This window comes from Patagioenas fasciata, chromosome 1, assembly GCF_037038585.1.
Source record: "Patagioenas fasciata isolate bPatFas1 chromosome 1, bPatFas1.hap1, whole genome shotgun sequence".
NCBI lineage: Eukaryota > Metazoa > Chordata > Aves > Columbiformes > Columbidae > Patagioenas > Patagioenas fasciata.
The window spans coordinates 213,075,927-213,101,643 of NC_092520.1; the positions used below are offsets into that span (position 1 = coordinate 213,075,927).

The 25,717-nt window shown below is 43.3% G+C and overlaps 1 protein-coding gene across 4 annotated transcripts in view; it reads left to right on the forward strand.

Annotated features, from left to right (window-relative positions):
* EXOC4 (exocyst complex component 4) overlaps nucleotides 1-25,717 on the forward strand; it is a 411,272-nt gene that overhangs the window by 28,020 nt on the left and 357,535 nt on the right. For all 4 annotated transcript variants that reach the window (XM_065856603.2, XM_071803542.1, XM_071803543.1 and 1 more), the window contains exons 4-5: nucleotides 18,172-18,356; nucleotides 20,947-21,056. In XM_065856603.2, the coding sequence (XP_065712675.1) occupies nucleotides 18,172-18,356; nucleotides 20,947-21,056 (295 nt within the window). The remainder of the gene's footprint in view (nucleotides 1-18,171; nucleotides 18,357-20,946; nucleotides 21,057-25,717) is intronic.

Genomic DNA, 25,717 nt, shown 5'->3' on the forward strand with positions numbered 1-25,717 from the left:
TACGATACAAATATTGTTTAAACAAACGACTCAAGTGTCAGGGATGCTGAATTTCCATACATCTCCCTGCCTTTCTGCTTCATTCCTCAAGGTAAACAGATGCCCATGGCTTATAAAAAGCCCTAAGTGATGTGCCAAGGAGCTTCTATCCCTCATGTTGAAATTACAACATTGATTAATATTGTTGCCTGTAGCCTTGTGATATGTACAGTTGAAATTAGACCTTTGCCGGTGTTGTGTTAGGTTGATGCAAGGACTCTAATGACATAATTTCTGGTTGCTGCATCACATTTCTGCAGTCTGTTCATTGTATTCCACTCATATTAATTGAAGTAATTTTGCCACTGAAGCATGTTTCAGACCTCTGCATTTAAATTGAAATTTTAATTCCCTCATTGTTTGGAGAAGACAGCTGAAGATGGTTTGTTACAGGTTTCATTATCACTCAGAACTCTCCAGCTGCTGGTTCTAATGTGCAATGACTGAGTAATGCTGGGAAGAATTGTTAATAAAAGAATGGCAACTTGTCCCAGTAGTATGAACACAATGCAAAGGTATTTTATGACAGCTTTAGTTTGTATGAAGGTAAAATTAAGTGGCAGGTTTTGTTTCTGATTCTCCATCCATCTAGACAGAGCAGCACAGCTGAGCTTCAACTGTCATGTATCCATGTTGTATGTTCCTCCAGCATCTTGAGAACACACACTGCGGTGAGCAGAGCTGAGAGGATCAGCTTTGCTGTTCTGGACTGGATGATCTCCAGAGGTCCCTTCTAACCCCAACCATTGTCATTCTGTAATTGAGTGGGCACGTGTGTATTTTCTGTTTGAAGTAAAACATAAAAAGGAGGCTGAGGGGAGACCTCACTCTCTAGAACAATCTGAAAGGAGTTTGTAGCATGGAGGGTATTGGTTTTATCTTTCAAGTAATAAGTGATAGGACGAGGGAACATGGCCTCAGGTTGTGCCTGGGAGGTTTAGATTGGATATTAAGGAAAAATTCTTCATGGAAAGGGCTGTGGGGCATTGGAACAGGCTGCCCAGGGCAGTGCTGGAGTCACCATCCCTGGAGGGTTGAACAGATGGAGAGATGAAATCTATGGACATGGGCTAGTGGTGGACGTGGGAGTGTTGGGTTAATGGTTGAACTCTGGTCTTGAAGGTCTTTTCTAACCTAAATCATTTTAGGATTATATCATCATGTGCTGAAAAGGGAGTTCTGATGCAGAAGGAGCTTCCTATAAAAAGGCAGTGGGCTGTGTCCAAAGGGAGAGCAGCAGAGCTGGTGGCAGAGGCTCGTTGGACTGTAGGTTGTTTGGCCTGGAAGCACGAGCTTGGTTTCTGGAATGTTGGAATCCAAAGTCAATAGAATAGTTCAGGTTGAAGGGACCTTCAAAGCTCATCCAGCTCTCACCCTGCCATGAGCAGGGACATCTTCAGCAGCTCAGGTTGCTCAGAGCCCTGTCCAGCCTGGCCTGGGATGTCTCCAGGGATGGTTCATCCACCACCTCTCTGGCCAACCTGGACCAGGCTCTCACCACCCTCAGGGCCAACAATTTCTTCTTTATATCCAGCCTGAATCTCCCTCCTTTAGTTTAAAACCATCACCCTTTGTCCTATCACAGCAGGCCCTGCTCAAAAGTCTGTCCCTGTCGTTCTCATCAGCCCCTTTTAAGCACAGAAAGGCTGCACTAAGGTCTCCCTGGAGCTTCTGTTCTTCAGCTGAACACCCCAGCTCTTTCAGCCTGTCCTCCCAGCAGAGCTGTTCCGGCCTCGGATCATTTTGGGACGGAACATTCTTCTAGAAGAGATGTTTTTAGATATGTTAATCCGCATGTAGGTGATGTAGTTGCTTAACTATGTGTTGTAGAGGTCTGTGGTCTTGACCTAATTGTTCTCATTTTACTCTTGACCCATAGGGAGAGATTAATATTTTCTATTTAAGTAATCTGAGATATGAAATACTAACAACAGCTGAAGGAAGAAATGTTGTTGAATCAAATAATTAAAGGTGGGATCACAATACAATTAAATGCAAATTGCTTAGGCTATGTTTTTTGCGTTTTTCTGGGTCTAGCTTTGCAATTTTAATGAACTAATGTCACTTTGTCAGACTATCTAGTGTTTTTTAAAGAAAACCTTTTAATTCCAATAGATCATGACACACTTAGTCTGAGCTTGATTTATTAGAGCAGGAGCACGGTTCCTTGGCGTTCGGATTGCATCAGGCAACAAAATGTGAACTGCAGAAATACATGCATAGGATAGGACTGGGGATGACTTCAATTTCCAGTTGATCTGTTTTTGATAGGAGGATGAGACGAAGGAAGAAAGAAGGTAGGAAGAAGCAAGTATGGAGCCCTCTGACCAGTCTTGACTTTAAGCTCGCATTGATTAGTGTTGCAGAGCCAGGAACTTATGTGCACGTGTGTTTGCCACATGAGCACATCCTTCTCCTTTAGCCTGCATATCTTTGTCCCAAAAAATACAAAACCTAAGTGGCAGTAATTTGTTTCTCTAGAATTAGGTCAGGAATGCTCCAACACCTACTTTTCTTGCTTCTTTTTTAATGGTAAGGACTCAATTTCAGTTTCCTTGTGTCAGGGAAAGAATAATATGTCTCCTGCTCTGCTTTCTGAAATGAGGAATAGCAGTTTTTTCTCAGAGCTGACTGCTTTCTTACTGTAAGTTTGCATTGTTGCCAGTTTGTTCTTTTTCTAAAGCTGAACTGCTGGCCACTCTTGTTGCGTTCAATTAAATGTACCCGGGGTGGCATCCAGCTGTGCAGGACCGGAGTTGGGGACAAAGGGCAATGAGGTCGTTTGCCATTGTGCTGATGCAGCAGTACAAGCACATTGAGTTCACCACTGGCGGCCTCATGATGCATTAAATGTGGTTTTGCCCAGCTGTGTAGAATGCAAGATCTGCGTTGAGTTCATTTTTTGAAGAGCATTATTTGGTTGTAAAATCTGGCCTTGATATCAAGAACCTACCTGTCTGAACTGGAGGTGCTGACCAGCTCCATTGCTGAAGTAATTTATGAGTAAGTTTTACTTTACTTAACTACAGGACTTAACAACACAACTGGGCTACTTGGTGCATGAGAATGTGATCAGATGTTTTGATAAGTGGAAACATTGTGAAAAAATGATGGTGAAGCTACTGAGGCAGTTGGAAGGGAGAGGTGGTGTGGGGAAGGAAATAGATTAACTATAGATAAGAAATTTAGGAGAACAGTGGATAAGGACAAGGGACCTGGTTCATGATGCGGAGTTGAGTTGAACAAGGAGCTTCAAAATATTCTAATGTCTTCTCCAGAGCGAAGAAGGGAAATTGCTCTGTATGTACTTGTGGTTTCTTCTTGCTCATCCCATAGTGAATGTGTCCTGCTTGATAAGTGTCTCCTATTCCTATGAATTTCATGTTAATCCTCCGCAAAGGGATTTGGAGTGATTAACATCTTTCCAGAAAATGCTGGATGTTTGTAACCCTGGGCAGGGTTGTTGAGGGGAGGTTTAAGTTTTGGAACTTGAATAGAGGTGGTGCCTGGGGTTTTTCTCAGTGTAGCACGAGGAGAGTATTCCAATTCAGTACCATGTAGTGAGCAGACTTCTTAGGCTTTAAGTAGTCTGGAATAATGAAATTTAAGAGGAAAATACAACGTGGTTCTTGGTACGTATTTTATTTACTCTCAACTTTTCAGCTGGAACAATGAAAATCAATACAAGCAGTCGTTTATTTGGTTTCTGCATATTGTATTGCAGAGCTGGGATTCAGGTACTGCTGTGAAGCTGGTTTATATTTGGACATTAATGCTGCAAGTGGAAAGAAGAGACTTCTGTTGGTTTGGGATTCTATAGAAAACCTTGTACTACAAAATTTAAATTTTGGCCCTGCTGGAAGTTCTTTCCTTTGAATTACAAGTCTAATAATAATTTCCCAATACTTTCCTTAAAGATTTTCCCAACTACCCTGTGTCTTGTCATTGCTGACCTTCTTGCTTCCAAAGAAGCCGGTTAGAGGACACAATTGGGAAGCTGATAACTCAAGGGCTGCACCCCAATTGAGATTACTGCGATCTTTATACTGAAAGGAATGTTGTTCTGTAGTAGTTTTTAATGCTTGGCAAACCCATTAGCTGGATGGTTGAGGTGCTGGGCTGGGTTTGAACACACTAGAACATGCTGAATTTCTTTGCCTTTGAAACATGATTGTTTCCCTTAGTATACTTACCGTTAACTTTCTCACTGTATTTTATCCTGTAATTTCCATTATAAGACAGTCTATTGCATTTAACTGTTATTGCCTAACACTCCATTTATATGGACATGTTCTTGGACTCAGCCTCTCCACGCTTGATTCATGAAGCAACAAGCACCGGTACCTCTCCATAGATATCACTCTGCTAATAACAACCATTCATTTAAGGTGATGTAAAGTTAATTAAATAAGAAAATATGGTATAATGCAGGTGGAGTGGAGGCATCCAGCATCTTATGGTAGAAGTAACATGCAGATAGACAAGACACTGACCTTGACAAAATTAGAGAGCAGTGTAGGGGAAAGGGAGCTGGGGGTCCTGGGGACAGCAGGGTGACCATGAGCCAGCACTGGGCCCTTGTGGCCAGGAAGCCAATGGTACCTGGGGTGGGTTAGAAGGGGGTGGTCAGTAGGTCAGAGAGGTTCTCCTGCCCCTCTGCTCTGTCCTGGGGAGACCACACCTGGAATATTGTGTCCAGTTGTGGCCCCTCAGCTCCAGAAGGACAGGGAACTGCTGGAGAGAGTCCAGCGCAGGGCAACAAAGATGCTGAAGGGAGTGGAGCATCTCCCGTGTGAGGAAAGGCTGAGGGAGCTGGGGCTCTGGAGCTGGAGAAGAGGAGACTGAGGGGGGACCTCATTCATGTTTACAGATATAGAAAGGGTGAGTGTCAGGAGGATGGAGCCAGGCTCTTCTCAGTGACAAACAATGGTAGGACAAGAGGTAATGGGTTCAAACTGGAACACAGGAGATTCTGCTTAAATTTGAGGAGAAACTTTTTCCCAATGAGGGTGACCGAACACAGGCTACCCAGGGAGGTTGTGGAGTCTCCTTCTCTGCAGACATTCAAACCCGCCTGGACCCCTTCCTGTGGAACCTCAGCTGGGTGTTCCTGCTCCATGGGGGGATTGCACTGGATGAGCTTTCCAGGTCCCTTCCAACCCCTGACATTCTGGGATTATGTAAAAGGGAGAGGTATCCTTAACATTATCATAGATCCTTTTGAGAATGAATGTTTCTGAACATTAAGCATTTAATTGAGTTTGATGTTTCTTTTGTTATTTATGCTGTTGGTAATTTCTATTATTAAGCTATGGACTTTATTCTGTGATATGTTGGCGTTTTTATCACTTCATCTCGGAATACGGGTGATGTTTTCCCAGTGCTTACTGGTCTTTCCACGCATTGTTTTTCAACTTGGGATTGTACAGACATGGTTCTCTCCCGAGTAAAATATTGGACCGAACACCAAGAGAAATTATTGAAGATAGATTGGATTGTATATGTGTCAATGTAAAATAATCTAGATAGATCTAATTGCATTTTTTAAAAAATGCAACTTCCAAGCTAGTGAATGGTGGGTCAGAAGGTGTAATAAATTCACCTTCTAGTAAAGCACAGGAAGCACTTGATGTGAGTTTAAGCCAGAAGTTTTCCATTGAAGTAAATTGATAAATTCCTGGTTAAGTTGGCATAATGATGCCAAGTAACCTTCAAGGTGTTATGATGGAAAAAACGTCATGTAGAGCTGGAGGAAGAGTTTCCTTCATAAATGAAGATGGATGGAGCATGTGCCTGTTTGAGCAGGAGGCAATGCTTGTCTAACACTATGGTTCATTATTCCCTTTCGTGAATGTATGGGTTCTGCAATAAAACAAATGAGTAAATAAATAGGTGAGGAGCTAATTGTAAAGAGTTAAAGATTGCTGTAACATTGCTGGTGTGGGTCATAGAGGGTGTGAAAAAAACTACATGTCATCTTGGAGACAGCAAGAGAATCAATGGGAGAAACTGCAGCTTGCACTGAAACTAAAATACCGATGTTTTATTGTAGTCTGTTAGGACCTCATTGTTCTCTATGTCATTCATATAGAGAGAAGACTTTTGGGACAGAGATGGTCCTGAAAAAACACACTTTGCTTAATTGCAATTAAGATGGAATGATAATGCATTAACTGAAGAGACGAAGTATGGAAAAGTGGAAGGAAAAGCCTTTGTTTTTGATGGTGTCATAAGTATAACTGATTGCCAGCCCCTGGCGGTGCTCCAGAGAGATGTAATACAGGTTCTGGACAGGGTTAGAGCAGCACTGGTCACAGACCAATACAGTGTGTGCAGAGGATAAAGAAGGGAATGTGGGGACTTGGGGGTGCTGGGGGGTGAGAGATGACATGTGAGCCGGCACCATGCGCTTGCAGCACCGAGGCCGATTGTATCCTGAGATGTATCAAAAGGAGTGTGGGCAGCAGGTCAGGGACGGTATCCTGCCCCTCTGCCCCAGTGTGGTGAGACCTCCCTGCAGTGCTGGTCCAGCTCTGGGTCCTCAGCACAGGACACACATGGACCTGCTGGAGAGGGGCCAGAGGAGCCACAGGAATGACCCGAGGCTGGAACAGCTCTGCTGGGAGCACAGGCTGAGAGAGTTGGGGTGTTCAACTGCAGAAGAGAAGCTCCAGGGAGACCTTAGTGTGGCCCCTTTGGACTTAAAAGGGGCTGAGAAGAAAGATAGGGACAGACTTTTCAGCAGGACCTGTTGTGATAGGACAAGGGGTGATTGTTTTAAACTAAAGGAGGGGAGATTCAGGCTGGTTATAGAGAAGAAATTGTTGTCCCTGAGGGTGGTGAGAGCCTGGCCCAGGTTGGCCAGAGAGGTGGTGGATGAACCATCCCTGGAGACATCCCAGGCCAGGCTGGACGGGGCTCTGAGCAACCTGAGCTGGTGAAGATGTCCCTGCTCATGGCAGGGGTGGCACTGGGTGAGCTTTGAAAGTCCTTTCAACCCAAACTATTGTGATTATATTCTGAGCAAGCAATAGCAATCCCTTCCCAAAACACTCCCAGCACTTGGCAACACACAGCTTTCGATGCGATAACTGGTATATTATGAAGAGCACTCAGTAGCTTTCTTCCTTTAATTTGTCCCTGTCAGTTTTTACAGCACTTGAAACTTTTGGTGGTGTTGCCTGTTGGCCATGAGTTCTGTAGCTGAGCTGTTTGTGCTTTTTGTAGCGGAGAACTGAATCTTTGATTTCCTCATTTCATCTGGTTTGCCCAGTAGCTACCAGGGATTTCAAGCCCAGAAGGTACTGGGGCAATATAAGTGTCATCTCCATCAGGGTGTCACTCCAATGGAAAGTCTTGGGCAGTTATGTGATGCTGATAGATCCTCTGATTTCTTTATTTTGGGGAAGTAATTTGACCAATACTGTACTAAAAATTGCTTATGTTTTGTGGTAGAGTAAGCAGTTGGATAATGCTTTTTTTTGTTGTTTTTAGCTGCTGTATTCCTTGAGCACTACTGTTGGTTTTGGCACTTCATTACCAGAGAGACATTGATGAATTAGAGTGACAGGTGGAGGAAGTGCAATGATTGATCAGTGACAGGCCTGAGGCGAGTACCAAAGAATGAGATTTATGTAGCTGGGCTGAAGGACAGCAAGCGAGGAACATCATTTTATCAATATTTTAAAGTTTACAGAGAAAAAACAGTAACATGGAAGTTTGTTTATGAGAGGGGGGAGAAAAGGTGAGACTGGCTGAGCTGATGGATTTAGGAAGCCAAATTGTGGAGTTAGGCTTGCTGGAGTTGGGTTCTCTAGAAAACACTCGTCTCTAAGGCATTCAAAAGAGTTGTGTTACTCTTTAGTCTTCATATAGACTTTGTTATTGCTTAGTGTAGTGCTGTGTTTAAGAGAAAACAAACCTCATGAAGAAATAACCCTTTTACGCCATTCCTATATGCAGCTTTTCCCTGTCCTTCCTGAATTATTAACAAATAAGCTTACACTGATTATTTAGCTCAGGAGGAGCTGTATTCTTGCAACCCGAGCACTTTTCTGTGTGTAACTCAGTATCTTTCCAACTTCTTGCCCTTTCCACATAGTTCATCTGCACCAGTCTCCCCCTTTGTGCATCATTTAGTTGGCAAGTCCTTGTATGTCAAGGAAGGGATTGACCTCAGCTGTTTCCAAAATAATGCAAATTAATTGTTGTCTTTAGTTATCAGCTTTCTTACAGTTGTTTGCTTTTAGCTTGTTGATGTCATGAAGTTGTTTAAAAGTGAACTAAATTGGTAGCAATTACTTCTGTCACCTCAATATCCAGTATGTTAATTGGCACTCAGTACTGTTCGTCATGGGTGTTTTACAGCTGCTCGTTAATCTTCAGATCCCGTGAGGATTCACATCTATTTTACAATGATTTTTAGGAAACAAAGTCTTCTCTTTTCCCTGTTTTCAAGAGGAAGGAGGCAGTGACAGGCAGGAATTGCCATTTCTGATCCCTGCACTTTTCCTATTTTCCACGCTTTTTAGCTGAAGGCTCCTTGTTCGGGACAACCCTCAGGGCACTGCTGGAGTCACCAGCCCTGGACGGGTTTAAAAGTTATTTAAACAAGGTTCTTAGGGACATGGTTTAGTGCTAAAGTTGGGTTATGGTTGGATTTGATGATCTTGAAGGTTTCTTAAACCTAAAATGATTTTATGGTTCTATTCTGTAACCTGGGTGTTCTTCAAGTTCAGGGTCATCTTAGCTGATGTGTGTCTTGATACCAGTTCACACCATTCTGTGTGCTGGTCTAAGCTGGTTTGGTAGCAGACAATTCCCAACTTCTGGATTGAAGTGCAGCTCAGCTGCAAGTCCTCAGTGTGTCCCATGGTTTGGGTTTGACACTGTGAGGCTGTGGTGACCCCATCCTCGGAGATCTTCGAAGCCACATGGGCATGGCCCAGCTTCTGCGGGGGTGTAGGGCCGAGTGACCTTCAGAGATCCCTGCCAACGTCACCGTTCTGTGGTACTGTGATTATCTCCATCATCCATGGAAAACATAGGAATTTTGCATGCAAAACAGCCTTGACTTGGTAAAATCTTGCTCAATTTATTGCTAGTTCCCACTTCCGGTCACTGATTTGGGTTTTGAGGTTGGGGGGGGGGTGGGGGGGAGAGAACATAATCAAAAACCACTGAAGTAAACTTATGTTCTCGCTGTTGTCCAGGTGCAATTTCAGTCTGTTTTCACTCCTATCCCTTTTCTCAACTTGTTTTTTTCCATGGTGTTGAGGGTTTTGGTTGTGGGGTGACAGTAAAACCCTGGCTGATGTGTTGTTAACCTCATCTCCCCCCTCTTCCCACTTTGGCCTCCCCCTTCCCACGCATAACAGGTGATCAGGAGGGAAAGAAGGGCAGAGAGAAGAGAGTTGGAAACATTAAAAATGTTTTACTAATGCTACTAATAAGAATAGAGAAAATCTTACAAAATGTACAAAACCAATCTTGAAAGTCTCAGCAACTGCAGAGCCAGCACCCGAAGTCCTGGACTGGACTGGGCAGCCAGCTGGAGCTGGATTCAGTCTGTCACTAGGCCTCAGTTCACAGGGACGACTCGGAAGGTCCTTTCCTCATGTTGGCCATAAGAAAAAAGGGACAAAAAAGGGCAGAGATCCTCGTGATCTCCCACTTTTATATGAAGTATTCATGTGAATGGGATGTTATACTGTGGTCAGTTTCTTGGCCACCTGTTTCTCTTGCCCCTCTAGTGAGATGTCCATCCATGCTTATTGGGAACTTTGCATTCCATTGCTATGTTGACCAAACAATGTATCTGGTTCTCCAGGAAAATGCAGCTGATATGAAGCTTTAGCTGACAGGCAAATTCACTAAAAGAGAAACTTGTTTTTTACCAAAACCAGGACGAATGGTTTATGCTCGATATGTCTCAGTCCCTTTGAGATGATGGGTGGTGGAGAAAAGCAGGGTCATCTGCAGATGTTTAATTCTGCTACTCTACTTAACAATGTGGCTATGAGGACAACAGCAGCAGAAAAAGTAAATTAAATCATATTGTTTTCTGTCAAGCACTATTTTACTGTGTTAACGAACAACACTGAGAGGAATTACAGTATAACCACAACAAATTTAAGTGTTATCAATAGTGAATCAAAATGAGTTGGAATAAATCATGTGGACTGAAAGAACATTTAACTGGCTTTGGTTTCAAATATATTTATTTAAAAGACTGAAAACCGAGTGGGAAGAAGCAGAGAGAAACAAAAACTACCCCAAATGTAACAAGTGGAATAAACTGAAAAATTGAAACACTAAACAAACTAAAAACTAATTTTTCAAGTGGTAACTTAATCACTGAGTTGTAATAGACTTGAGTTTGAGAGTGTGGAAGTATCACATACATCAATTCAAATGAAATACCTCTAATAATATAGCGAAGCTATTGCTTCCAGTTCCTTCCACTGCTTCGGTAATATCTACTTGATTGAACTACTTTTCAGTTTTTAACATCGGCTGCCCTGTCTTTTCACTCCTTCTGATCTCTTATAACTGTATCACTGCCAAAATGGAAAAAAGATAATTAATCAATTCAGTGATCATTATTTAAGGTATTTGTTAGGAAATTCACTCCCTCACCAGTGAATGTTCCTGATGTGTTAATGGATGTGAAAAACTCACTGGTGTATCTCACTCTAAGAAGGTGTCTCCAGCCACCTGCAGCTGCTGTTTGCTGTAAGAGTTTTGTGAACAGGGCTGTCACATCCCATCCCAAACCAAAATGAGATGCTCCACTCCCTTCAGCATCTTGGTGGCTGCGCTGGACTCTCTCCAGCAGTTCCCTGTCCTTCTGGAACTGAGGGGCCACAACTGGACACAATATTCCAGGGGTGGTCTCCCCAGGGCAGAGCAGAGGGGCAGGAGAACCTCTCTGACCTACTGACCACCCCCTTCTAACCCACCCCAGGTACCATTGGCCTTCCTGGCCACAAGGGCCCAGTGCTGGCTCATGGTCACCCTGCTGTCCCCAGGACCCCCAGCTCCCTTTCCGCTACACTGCTCTCTAATAGGTCATTCCCCAATTTACACTGGAACCTGGGGTTGTTCCTACCCACATGTAAGACTTTTCTGCCCTGAAGACGTATCTAGTGGAGGGTTTCATTGTATTTCTGTTTGTTGATTTCCTGGACTGTGTAAAAACCCTTTATCCCATCTATTTTTACACTTATTTGTTGAAAATTAGAATAACTTGAAAAACCTTTGAAGGGAATATGTCAGTTGAACTGTAGATTGGAAAACTTCGGCCCAAGTCAGGAAAGAAGAGTTTTAACAAATACCGTGTTGGTACTTAGGTTCTAGTTTGTTGTGGAATGCGAAATTAAAACCTTCCAAATTGCATGTTAGAGGCAAATGTTTAGCAGTGTTTTCATTTGAAGGCAGTTAAGCCCAATTGTAAACTGCCTGTGACTTTTAAACAAGCTGCCTGATGCTTCTGGTGATATTTTCTATAAACGTGGGATTTTTACGGCATACAAAGCAGAGCTGTTTTTTCAGGTTTATTTAGTTGATCTTTATTTTCTAAATGGTCACTACATGTTATTGTAGGTAGTAAGTACATAATGAATAGATCTAGATAAGTAGAGGTGAACGTCAGAAATAACTATCAGATAATCTGAACCAAATTATATGTATTCCAGACCAATATTTTCATATTATTTCACTATTAATTTTGGTTTTTTTGAAGTGTGACTTGTAATAAGAGCAACAAACTTCTTTCAGAGTTAAAAGAAAACAAGAAAATGGGGCTGATGGGCATTACTTACCATTTTTTTTGGTCCTTTTTGCTCGTGGTAAATCAGCTTTTGAAAGAATAACACAATGTTTGGCTGTTGATTCACCTTTGGCTGTTTTGCTGTAACTTCTCTCTGCATCCCAACCCCTACAAAGAGAACATATTGGGGAGCTCTCTGGCCTGGAATTACCCAGGGACTCAACCACAATGCCATTATCTACCCGAGTAATAATCACTTATTTCTATTTAGACAGGTGGGTGTGAGAAAGAGGTGTGAAGGACCCTCAGGTGCTTTTTGTAGACTCTTGGACACTTGTAATTCTCTTCCATATGTGTAATTTTTAGGTTCTTTGAAAAAAGTTGCTATTCCATTATCATTATTAACCAGAGTCTTATAGTTAGAACTCTTCCCCTCTGTCCCTGGGAAAGTAATGGAACAGCTTATCCTTGGTGCCATCTCAAGGCACATCAGGGATAAGAGGGTCATTAGGGGCAGTCAGCATGGCTTTACCAAGGGGAAGTCATGCTTGACCAACCTCATAGCCTTTTATGAGAATGTAACAAGGTGGATGGATGATGGCAGAGCGGTGGATGTGGTCTACCTTGACTTCAGTAAAGCCTTTGACACAGTCCCTCACAGCATCCTCACAGCTAAATTGAGGAGGTGTGGTCTCGACAATAGAGTAGTGAGGTGGGTTGCAAACTGGCTTAAAGAGAGAAGCCAGAGAGTGGTGGTCAATGGTGCGGAGTCCAGTTGGAGGCCAGTATCTAGTGGAGTGCCTCAGGGGTCAGTACTGGGGCCAATATTATTCAATATATTCATTAATGATTTAGACGAGGGAATTGAGTGTACTACCAGCAAGTTTGCTGATGACACTAAGCTGGGAGGAGTGGCTGACACGCCAGAAGGCTGTGCCGCCATCCAGCGGGACCTGGACAGGCTGGAGAGTTGGGCGGGGGATAACCTGATGGAATTTAACAAGGGAAAGTGTAGAGTCCTGCATCTGGGCAGGAACAATCCCAAGTTCCAGTATAGGTTGGGGCATGACCTATTAGAGAGCAGTGTAGGGGAAAGGGACCTGGGGGTCCTGGTGGACAACAGGATGACCATGAGCCAGCACTGGGCCCTTGTGGCCAGGAAGGCCAATGGCGTCCTTGGGTGTATTACAAGGGGGGTGGTCAGTAGATCGAGAGAGGTCCTCCTTCCCCTCTACTCCGCCCTGGTGAGACCCCATCTGGAATATTGTGTCCAGTTCTGGGCCCCTCAGTTCAAGAAGGACAGGGAACTGCTGGAGAGGGTCCAGTGTAGGGCAACAAAGATGATTAAGGGAGTGGAGCATCTCCCTTATGAAGAAAGGCTGAGGGAGCTGGGGCTCTTTAGTTTGGAGAAGAGGAGACTGAGGGGTGACCTTATTAATGTTTATAAATATATAAAGGGTGAGTGCCATGAGGATGGAGTCAGGCTCTTCTCAGTGGCAAACAATGATAGGACAAGGGGCAATGGGATCAAGCTGGAACACAAGAGGTTCCACTTAAATTTGAGAAAGAACTTCTTCTCAGTGAGGGTAACAGAGCACTGGAACAGGCTACCCAGGGAGGTTGTGGAGTCTCCTTCCCTGGAGACATTCAAAGCCCGCCTGGACACATTCCTGTGCGACCTCACCTAGGTGTTCCTGCTCCAGCAGGGGGATTGGACTGGATGATCTTTTGAGGTCCCTTCCAATCCCAAACATACTGTGATACTGTGATATACAATTCTACACATTAGTGCTTTTGTTTGTATGAAGAGCACATGGTAGGCAATAGAATTATTAAAAACAAAGTAACTACTTGACAAATCGAAGCTGAGGGGACAAAACAGAGGCCAGAAAATCTAATTAAATGTGATGTTATTGCATGTTTTTTAACATCTTTAATCTTCATTATCCCACACACCTACAAGAGTAATGATTAAGAAAAATAAAGCAGGGGTGGTGTATTAATCTCGTTAATTAAATTCTCTGTGTGTGTGTGTGTGCACGGGGTGTCAGCAACAGGGAGAACAAGGTTCTGCTCCCTTGCTGACATTTGGATAACCCAATATTGTGTGGAATCTCGCTGTGTCCCGTTATTCGGATGTTCCCTGTATTTGCAGGATCATAACCAGCAGGTCAGTGGAAGGGACTGAGGCTGAATGTGTAGAACCGGGTCCAGTTTTGGGGCTCCTCTGCAAGAAAAGGTATTGAGATTTTCTTGTAGAGAACCCCCGGGATGGCTGGATGTCAGAGGCACATCATCTATAAGAAGATGCTGCAGTCATTAGGTTTGTTCAACCTGTGGAGAAGTGTGGGTGGTGGTTTTTTCAAGTTTACGATTTTAGAGGGATATACAGAGTTGCCTTTTACAATGTAAAATGCTCTTGATATTTAGTGTTGATTCTCCCAATATAAACACAGTCAACCCCAAATGCTTAAGTTTCTTTCTATAACACACCTACCTTTTCCTTAATTTATTTTTTTATACTGTAAGCAGAGGAGCAGCATCTGCATAAAAAAATGCAAAATTAAGGGTTTTTTCTCCTAAATTTATGTTACTTGTTGTACTCTGGCCTGTCTCCCACTTCCACTTATCTCCTTTTGCGATATTAGGGTTTGAAATGAGAAAAGGTGAAGAACAACTAGTTTAAATGATATGCCTGAGTAGTAATAATAACAATAATAGATGTTCATGACCTTCGAAGTTGAAAGTATTTTTATTGTATATTTGGGTCTCTTGGCTGATACAAGTGGTGGTTGTTATTGGCTGAGTGGGGGCTTAAAACTGCTGTCTTGATTTAAATTTAGCCAACGATAGACATAGTCACTGTTATGAATTTGATTTTTAAAGTCTTATTTATTTGCGGTCTTGCTCTCAGTTCCCACCTCATTGCTTGTGGCTGTTGCCTCTGACCCACCATGGGGATTTTCCAAGTCCTCACTCTTTCTCAAGACAGTTGAACATCTTAAGACGGCCCAGGTGGATACTTGGACTTCAAAATCAGTTGTAAACTACTTTTCCTTGTGTTTCTTAGCGGTGAGCAGAGCTGTTGTTACTATTGCTGATGTTCCTGTTCATTTTCTGCCTCACTTTTCTTTTTCCATCATCTCTAAGTCTTCATCTCCCCATTTCTGGAGAGCAAAGCCTTTGTGATGACTGTGGTTATTTGCTGACAATGAGATTTAGGAACTGATCTTGCTCATGATGGTCAGATGGAACACAACCTGTCAAGCTTTTTCTTGTAAGAGTTCTATTATTTGATCTATTTGTAGTGTATTTTTAATTTTGTACTTTCTTTGTAGGTGTCTTTGCATTTTAGTTGCTTATACTACTGCTTTGTGGTAGCTTCTCCTGTACATAAGTTGTTCTAAGCTCATGTTTTATTTTCTGAAATGCAATATGAAGTGCTGGTTTATAGCTTGCTTGTTGCTAGGATTTAAATCATTGAAATTTGCACTTCTTTTTAACATAATGTTTATATTTATTGCCATCTAAACCAATTGGAGGCTTTACCTTGACTTTCATGAAGGCGGTTGAGCCTGTAGTTACTTTCCAGACCCAAAGCTGTTCTGAACATAAAAGGTTTGAGTTTTCTCTTTGTCATTGGTGGTGATGGGAAATAAAATACCAGAAACAAGCAGTTCATTGGGGCTCCCTTTAATTAAAAGGCTCCAGGTGAACATCATGTTGAAACTTGCCCATGGGGAGTTGGGTCACTGGGCAAGTGGCATTTATCAAGGACACAATTTCCAGCTTGTCTACCTGTGAATATGAAGTGTCAGCAAGGCCATCACTAACAACCCACCCGATAAACCCAACCTAAGAAGTCAAAAACAGTGACTTTGTTCAGAAGAAGGTGATCAGTGTGGGGTTTTTTAAGTCCAATAAGTGATTGACTGTTCCATTTGTTTCTTAAAATATCTACTTCAGAGCTCTATGTTGGTCTTAATTAGGAGAAAAACTAACACTTTAGGAACTGCTAAGGTAAAAATAGAGCTGAATGATTTGAGGGGAAAGCTTTAAATGTTTTGTTGCTTGTGTTTTAGATAATCCGTCTCCTGGGTGACTTGGAACCCCTTTAATTTCATTTTCCTGCTTGCTTTCAGTTCTTCACTCACTGTTTTCATCTCTCAGCTTCTCAGATGGACAAATGTTCCTGAGCTTGTTGTTACTTTGGTGCCATTGCTGGTGGCTTCCAGGGCGGTGATGGATCCATGACCCCCCTGGGGTGATTTAAGTGCCTTTGGAATTGGGAAATTTGGGATATGTCTCAACCTGCCAAAGGAAGAAGATAAAAAGTAGCACTTTACGCTTCTACCAAAGGTTTCCAAGCTCTGTCTGCCGATCTGTCTCTATTAGTAGGTGCTCTGGCATCTCAGCTCTTTGTGGAGAAGAAAATTTGGGTTGTTTTGCTTCATCTGTGGTGTGGATTTGTCTTGTGCTCTGGCCAAACTTCCAGAATTGTTCACAAATAGATATTGGGGAGAGAGAGGATGGATAGTGCTTTGTGTTGAGTGAGGGGGACCCTCTAAGTGTTGGTGGGTTTAGGAGGAGCCTGTTCAGTCCTCTGGGACCTTTGTCCTTGTTGGAGACAGACTTTTTGAGCAGGGCCTTTTGAGACAGGACAAGGGGTGATGGTTTTAAACTAGAGGAAGGAGTTTCAGGCTGGATATAAAGAAGAAATTGTTGGCCCTGAGGGTGGTGAGAGCCTGGCCCAGGTTGGCCAGAGAGGTGGTGGATGAACCATCCCTGGAGACATCCCAGGCCAGGCTGGAGGGGGCTCTGAGCAACCTGAGCTGGTGAAGATGTCCCTGCTCATGGCAGGGGGGAACTGGGGGAGCTTTGAACATCCCCTTCAACCCAAACTATCTGATTCTATGAACCCAGGCCCAACCTCAGTGTGCTCAGGCCCGATCTAGGTGAAGATGTCCCTGCTCATGCCACTGGGTGAGGTGTGAAGGTCCCTTCAACCCAAACCATTCTGTGATGGTGTTTAATACTGTGACACAAATTCAGTCTCAGGCCTGAACTCTGTCCTAAAGACTTGCCAGCGAGTGCACGTTGTCATCGTACGTGCAGAGTAATGAATTTCATATTTAGACACTTCTTGGCGAAATTTTTCAGGAGGAAGGGAAAAGCTTCTATTTGGAAACTACTCTTAATTGAAAAAACCTGATTGTGCCAGAGCTATTTCAGAGTAATACCTGACTTGGAGGCAAACTAAATAATGTGTTGTTGATGGATGTTGATGTCCTTTCAGTATAGTTAATATTTACTGGTATTAAGGACCAGACCTTAGCTGGGCTCCCTACTTACTTTATATCCCAGCTCTTCATTTGTAATGTTTAGCTGGTGGGTTTGCTGTAAACTTAAATTCTCAAGTGCAATTGTCTTATTTCACTAATAGTATATCTTCAGTTGTTAGGTAATCTTGTTTTTAAACATTTTAAATCTATACCACTTTCTGTAAGCAAAATAAGCTGTTTGTAGTTTCTTACTGAGATTTTGGACCCTGCAGAAGAATGCCATTATTTTTTCTATTTTTAGTAACTGTGGAATTGCTCTAAGCAGTTAAAAAACCAAGTGAACCGGGCGAGACACCAGTTGATAGTGTTGCTTTTATGCACTTATTTGTCATTCCCGGTGGCTTTTGTCCACAATTGTTTGTAGGATATGAATGAAAATCAGGTTCCTCAGTCTAATTCCCACTGGATGTCAAGTGGTCACCACTGAAATGCATCAGCAGAGAAGTGTCACCTATGGCCTCTTTATCTTTCTGCATGTCTGGATCCATGTCTGTTATTCTGTTGCTTGTATAAAGTTATTTTTCTTAATATGAGATGAGGAAGATGAGACCTTCTAAGACTTTTCATTTATATCATGACATTGCTTGAGGCAAATAAATGTGAACCCTTTCCTCCCTCTTTATAGGATTAGGAACAATGTTTGGTTGTTCTGTAATGAAAAGAATAAAAATAATCAAACAACATTATCAGTGTATTTTTCTAACACATTTTGACTTGATAGTATTTGTGTTTTGTGATAAACTGTGCTTTGATTTGGATTTAATGAACTGTGTTTTAACTAACTTGCTTTATACATACGCTCAAAATATTTGAAGACTGCTCATTAAATCTGAGTTGTTCAGATTTTGTTTTAATATTGAGTTTTCTTCTAGGAATAGAGATCAAGACTACTTAAAATTGTTCGGCTTGCTAAGTGTTTATGTATAGAATGACTATGGCACTCAGATGGTCGCCTGATTAAACAGGAGTTCTTAAAAAGGAAGGAATTGACCTTAAAGTTGTTGTGTGTTCTCCTTGCAGGTGTCGGCGGTGGATTCGCTGGAGGGTCCCCTTCTCCAGGTGGAGGGATTGAGCGATCTGAGGCTGGAGCTGCACAGCAAGAAGATGAACATGCACTTGGTCCTGATCGATGAGTTACACCGTCACCTTTACATCAAATCGACCAACCGAGTCGGACAACGCAGCAAGGAGAAAGGGAGAATGAGGTGGGTTTGGTGAGGTGAGCTGAGGGCATCGTGTTTAGGGTAAAAGAGGACAGCGTTTTCCTTGGTGTAAATAGAAAGTTTCTTGGGAGAATGCCATCAGCTCACACCTCAACCTTTCATTTTTGGCAAGCAACTTTCTCATGTTCATGGCTGCAGAGAGCAGAAGAACTCCAAATATGTTGATGCACCTTCAAGCCTGTGAACAGTCTGTTCTTGTTCTCCCACATTTTAGTGATTCTGTTGGGTTTGTGCTGCTTCCCGCAGAATGATGATGAGGTCTGTTCCTTTTACTATTCTTTTTCTTCTCTGATGCATGTGCCTTTTTACAAATGTCGTGATCATGAGGCTCAGGTCAGGCACAGGGGAAAATTGCTCATCTTTTCTAGCACATGTCCAAGGCTTAAAAGACTTAGAGGTAACTGTAAGGTTACTACCTGGAGGCTGTAGTATTGGAGTCTGAGCAGTGTGTCTGTCTCTTTCTAATGTGTTTTAAGGTGTTAAAGCTCCTTAACCGGTTGGTGCCACTGATCAGCACAAATTCAGCTTAAGTATAGATGCCTGACTCTTATTTTCTCCCTAATTTTGTGAATTCTGAAGTTGGAGGGCAATAGAGTTGAGAAGGAAAGAAGAAAAACAGTGGCCAGAAAGGAGAGACACACAGTATTGGACAATAGGTCCTGTTGAGTTAGGAGAGGAAATAAACAGGGACAGGGAGCAGAAGAGGAGCCAGCGTAGGATAAAGATGCAGAGAAAAGATAAACGAGCATTTTATTATGATAAGAAGTAAAAAATGCTTACAAAAAATAAAAGGAGGGAGAGTTAAGTTGCATTAAATGAATTTATGAAGTGTAAGATTGATTGAAGTGGAAATTTCTGTGAAGGGGAGGGTTGCTTGCAATTCTTCAGTCTCTTCCTTACTCTTTTTTAATTAAGAACAGACACAAAGCTTTGGTGTACCCAGACTATGTGACTGCTAATTAACTACAATTTTGTACGACTGCTGCAGTCACCCTTATCTTTTTCTGGTTTTGTATCGTTTTCCACATGCCCTGTTGCACATAATTGGAAAGCAGCTCTGCGGAGAAGGACCTGGGAGTTCTGGTCGACAACAGGGTGACCATGAGTCACCAATGTGCCCTTGTGGCCAAGAGGCCGATGGTACCTGGGGTGTGTTAGGAAAAGTGTGACCAGCAGGTCAGGGAGGTTGTTCCTCCCTGTCTGCTCTACCCTGGGGAGGCCACATCTGGAGTTTGGTGTCCAGTTCTGGGCTCCCCAGTTTAAGAAGGACAAGGGATTACTGGAGGGAGTCCAACAGAGAGCTACAAAGATGGTGAGGGGTCTGGAGCATCTTTCAGATGAGGAGAGACTGAGAGAGCTGGGGCTGTTGAGCTGGAGAAGAGAAGCTGAGAGGGGATCTCATCAATGGTTATAAATATCTCCAGGGTGGGTGTCAGAGGATGGACCAGACTCTGTTCAGTGGTGCCCAAGGACAGGATGAGGGGCAATGGGCACAGACTGAAGCACAGGAGGGTCCATCTGAACATGCGGAGAAACTTCTTTCCTTTGAGGTGCCAGAGCCTGGCCCAGGCTGCCCAGGGAGGTTGTGGAGTCTCCTTCTCTGAGACATTGAAACCCACCTGGACACCTTCCTGTGTGATCTGCTCTGGTGACCCTGCGTTAGCAGGTGGGTTGGACTGGGTGATCTCCAGAGGTCCCTTCCAACCCCCACCATCCTGTGATTCTGTGATATTTGAGAATGTGAGCTCTTACATCAAGGACAGTGTTGTTGCGTTGTTTCAGTGTGCTGCCCTAGTTTGGCTGTTGACCAGGATGCAGTAATGTTTATGGAGAGGAAAAGGCCTTAAATTGCACCAGCAAAGGTTCAGATTTGATATTTGGAAGAATTCCTTCCCAGAAAGGGCTGTGGGGCATTGGAACAGGCTGCCCAGGGCAGTGGTGGTGTCACCATCCCTGGATGGGTTGAACAGATGTGGAGGTGAGTTTCTTAGGGATATGGGTTAGTGCTCCACTATAGGAGCCTTCCCCGCTTCTTTTTCTTAGAAATGATTTCCTGCTGGTATTTCCCTGCCCCATCCAACTTGATGCCTTTCATTATGCAACTGGGACAGCATGACATGTTTTTGGCAAATAATACTATATGAATTTATTGTGAAAATGGCTAGGTTGAAAGTCTTTCTGAGTAAGAAGCTTCATTTGGAGAGGGATGCATGTAGGTGTGCTCAGAACAGGAATTGGAACAGGAGGAAAAAAGGTGGAAGTTTCTAGTGGGAAGTAGAAAAGCTTCAAGGATTAAGTAGTTGACCAGAGCTGTGGAAGGGGGAGCATCTGTTCTCACTACGTGCTTTTCTAGAAAGATCTTAATGATTTCCTGCTAATTTATCATTGTGCTATATGTGTATATATGTAAACATCTGCTTGGATTCATTTGTGACCTTGTGCTTTAAGTTTTATAAACCTCTTGTATCAAAACCATTTTAAATGACTGTTGTTTAGTCTTAGGAATTCAATGAATAAATGAATTATTTGTTGTGAGTGCTAAACTGTTTGCTTTAATACTTTCCCCTCACAGTTCGCTTGTGAAAGACGCGTCTCCTGTGCCTCTCATGGACGTCACCAACTTATCTACACCTCGAAAGTTCCTTGAAACTTCCCAGTTCAGTACTCCTGGGAGCTCCAGCAGTGAGTATCTGAGTCACATGCGTTCCTCACAGAATTAATTTCCCCATCTTCAGCTGGTTTTGCAGGAGTAATGGTCGTATCATCTGCTGTTCATGGTTGGCTGCTGGTGTGGAGGTCCTGAGGCAAAAATTTGGGAAGAGAATTGTGCCGTGTCATGGAATGAGTGAGTGGTGTGTGCAGGACCTTCTTGGCAAGTCCCCGTTCGTCCCCCCACATCCACTTCAATACACATAGTTTTCTGTCCCTTTTCTGATCTGGATCACCTTCTTGCTGTCTTGGGCAGAAGAGAGATTTGCAGTCAGTTCAGTTTGCATAGCGGTCTCCGCTACATTATTTCCTGTAGACAGGCAGGTACGTGGACATGTTGCACAAGTTTTTTTGATGTCTTGGAGCCAAAAGATCAAAACTTCTCCTTGCGTTAACTTGAACTTGGAACTAAAGGTCTGTCTGTGTGTGCACAGGAGTAATCTGGTGATTTTTGTCTACCTGCTACTGCAACGGACACAGAACATGACACTCGGTTTCGTTGGTGCTTTTCTATGAGGCTTTGAAAGTGCTGCACAGATGGGAAATTAATCCTCGTATTGTTACAGTAGATTAATAAGTGGGGTTGCCCTTATTTAACAAATGAATAAAAGGAAGAATACAGAAGCGACCTACATCTTTCCCTCCTGCCTTTTTGAAGTTGACTCTTTCAGCACTCCTCAAATGCAGAGAATCTTTCCTTTTCTCATCCTTACAAATCCTGTTGTCCTTTTTTTTTTCATTTGCCTGTTTCTGGTTGTTCTTGTTTTGTTAGCTCCCAGGCTCCTTCCTTTCATAATTTTTATTCCTTGCTCTTGTAGGGCTTTTCATTCATCAGCCTGCCCTGGTAGGGTTGGCTGGTCTCTGATCCTGAGGTTTGTGAGGAGTCACTACTGACGTGTCAGTGCAAACTTTCAGAGCTGGAAATGGCAGCTTGGTCATGGAAATCTGGAAGAGAAGAACTTGGGGAAAAAAACCCAAGAATTCCTATTTTTGTCTGTGTCATCAGTGTGAAGTTCTTGCTAAAGATCATGTAGTTTTGGGAGGCTGAGAAAAGAAACCACATAAAACTGAATCCCAGTCTGACCACTGTAAGTGTTAAACTACTTTTCAATTAGTTAGTTCTGTAGTGAGTGCCATTACTTTGCACCTAAAATATTAATTCTCTGTATAATAAGAAAAAAGTCTGAAATTATGAAGCTGATTGGGGTCTCTCATCACACCTTACAGCACAAGATGCACTGACAAGTATTGAGACTGTTTTCAAAGAATGGTTTTTAGGTTATCCTCTTTTATTGGTTGTTCCCTTTACGGTATAGCATATACATATTGATGTTTATATGTTTAAGTGTCCAACTCCGGGTCCTCAGTGCAGGACACACATGGACCTGCTGGAGAGGGGCCAGAGGAGCCATGGGAATGACCTGAGGGTGGAACAGCTCTGCTGGGAGGACAGGCTGAGAGAGCTGGGCTGTTCAGCTGGAGAAGAGAAGCTCCAGGGAGACCTTAGTGCAGCCTTTCAGTGCTTAAAAGGGGCCCATAAGAAAGATGGGGACAGACTTTTGAGCAGGGCTGTTGCAGTAGGACAAGGGGTGATGGTTTTAAACTAAAGGAGGGAGATTCAGGCTGGCCATGAGGAAGAAATTGTTGGCCCTGAGGGTGGTGAGAGCCTGGCCCAGGTTGGCGAGAGAGATGGTCGATGAACCATCCCTGGAGACATCCCAGGCCAGGCTGGACGGGGGTCTGAGCAACCTGAGCTGGTAAAGATGTCCCTGCTCATGGCAGGGGGTGAACTGTGGGGAGTTTTTAACACAAACCATTGTGTAATTTTATGAAAAAAGTGTGTTATTAATTACTTTTGACAGCAGAACAAGAACTGGCCCTAGCATCCCTAGAGCATGGCTAGGTGTTTTCTGACCCATCTGAAACTTCTAAAAATCACTAAGTTCTTTTTCTCTTTGCTTGATGCTGTGTTGGATGTATTTAACATCACTTGTCCCAACCTGCCTTGATAAAGTTATTTCATACTGTATTTGAATGGTGGTTGTAGGCTACAAGCAACAGGTCAGAACCACAGGAATGGTCTCTAAGAACTGGATTGTTTGTGGACATCAAGCAGCATTGCTCATTTGACTCCAAAGGCCTGAAAACAAAAGCTCTTGTGGCTTCATCCTCAAGTGCAGTCAGTTGTTAGAGGTCAGCTGAGAATCTGCCTTAGAAATGGTCCTTTCTTGGACTCTTCTTGTTCTTCATGCCCAGCGCATCAGAAAATGTCTTAACCTGGCTCGTCGTTACACTCTGTACAGTTCAGCGAAGTGCTGGGCGAGTGTTTCTCAGACTGGGCAAGATCTGGATTATAATTAAAACCATTTGATCAGCATAAAGTATGCATATGGTTTTGCTTCAAGTGCACAATGTACTTATGCATATTTTTCCCATGTAATTTTATCGAAAAGTAGCCTTTTCCAGCACTGCGGAACTAGCAGCGGGTTTAAAACTGATGTGTATGCATAACAAAAGCTGTTTCTGCCTTGAGTCGCTTAAGTTCTTCGGCTTTTCATTGATGAAACAAAGTGGCCGTGCATATTAATGTGTGTTGTTATAAAGCACTGACTCATTCAACCCATCTCAGCAAAGATGCCAAAATTGTGAGTCCTTTCTGAATTCACTTCCCAGAGGAGATGTTACCTTGTGCTTTAGAATCTTTATAAAGAAATTAAAGCTGTTCCTGCTGCATTTAAAATAAACAAACCCTTCAGTAACGTTCACCTGAGGATTGTAGATAGAGCCGTTCACCACTCACATTTTCCCTTCATGCCAGTTCAGAGAAATAAATTCACTTTCAAATTATATTTCTCTGCTTGAACCTTCTGTACTCCAAAGAGTATTTATGAAGGTTCCTGCTTTGCCAGACTCTTCCTGGAACTATAAAACGTGCTCCCCCAGTACACAGCGAACCCAAGAGAGCCCTTTCCCGAAAAAATCCTGAGAATAGTCTTGAGAAAGTCAACGAAAGATGAGCTGAGGTGGTGATAAATGATCTTGTTATTGGTGGCATGTGTAAATTTTATGCTGAAGAGATAATCTGCTTGAGCAACCCAAATTTCTCAGCTCAAAGAGAAAAATGTTGCTGCCAGATCCAAGCAGCGTGGTGGCTTCTGAGGTCAAGTTACTGCTCCTGTTTCTTTCTTCAAGAGCATTTGACAGAGTCTCCCACAGCATCCTTAGAGCTAATCTGGGGGAGTGCGGTCTGGGTGATCGGGTAGTGAGGTAGAGAAGCCAGAGAGTCGTGGTCAATGGAACAGAGTCCAATTGAGGCCTGGATCCAGTGCAGGGCCTCAGGGGTCAGTACTGGGGCCGGGATTATTCAATCTATTCATCAATGATTTGGATGAGGGAATAGAGTGACTGTCAGCAAGTTTGCTGGTGACACCAAGCTGGGAGGAGTGGTGACACTGGAAGCTGTGCTGCCATCAGAGACCTGGACAGGCTGGAGAGTTGGGCGGGAAAAATGTAATGAAATAGAACAAGGGCAAGGGTAGAGTCTGGAATCTGGGCAGAAACAACCCCAGGTTCCAGTATAAGTTGGGGAATGACCTGTTAGAGAGCAGTGTAGGGGAAAGGGAGCTGGGGGTCCTGGGGACAGCAGGGTGAGCATGAGCCAGCACTGGGCCCTTGTGGCCAGGAAGCCAATGGTACCTGGGGTGGGTTAGAAGGGGGTGGTCAGTAGGTCAGAGAGGTTCTCCTGCCCCTCTGCTCTGCCCTGGGGAGACCACACCTGGAATATTGTGTCCTGGACACCTTCCTGTGGAACCTCAGCTGGGTGTTCCTGCTCTGGCAGGGGGATTGCACTGGATGAGCTTTCCAGGGCTCTTCCAACCCCTGACATTCTGAAATTCTGTGATACTTTCATGTAGGTGAAAACATGGGGAGACCTGTGAACCTGGTCCTGCAAGATCCCTGCAGGAGCCAAGCTTGGGGGTGCTATTTTAAAGATGACTCTAAAAATGAGGTTGTTGCATTCTGTTCCAATTACCTTCACTTGAAACGTGCTCAAGGAATATATAAAATATATTTTTTTCCCTATTAACTTCACCTGGGTATCTGACACCAGTTGGGTGATTTTTCTGTCATTTGTACCAACAATTAAATGATCCCCAAACTGAACCGCAGTTTTCCCATTTTAGCTGTTTCGCGTTTGCACAAATCCGGCTGAGGACTGGATGGGAGTCCAGTAGCAACTTTGATTTTTCTCCCTCTGTCATTGCAGCGCTGCACGAAAACCAGACTTTACTTTTATCTTGAGGTAAATTGATGCCCGGGGTGTTTCAGAAGAAGCTGCTTCCTGCAGTTTAAGAGGGTTTTTAACTGTGCAAAAACACCTGAAAGCCTCTGAAGTAACTTCTTGTGTTTTGTTTTTGCAGGACTGTGATTTGTGTTGCTAACGGTCCTCACTAAGGGTTTGTTCTGACTTGAGGCTGGGCACTGGGTTTAATTTGTGTGTTGGGGAAGGGTGAGTTGAGGACATTTTAGATCCATGTGTTAAAAGGCAAGAGGGTAATGCTTAATCACTCTTCCTGTATCATTTCATTGTTCTTAAATGTGGTCCCAATATAATATTTTAGAGGCTCAGTTTT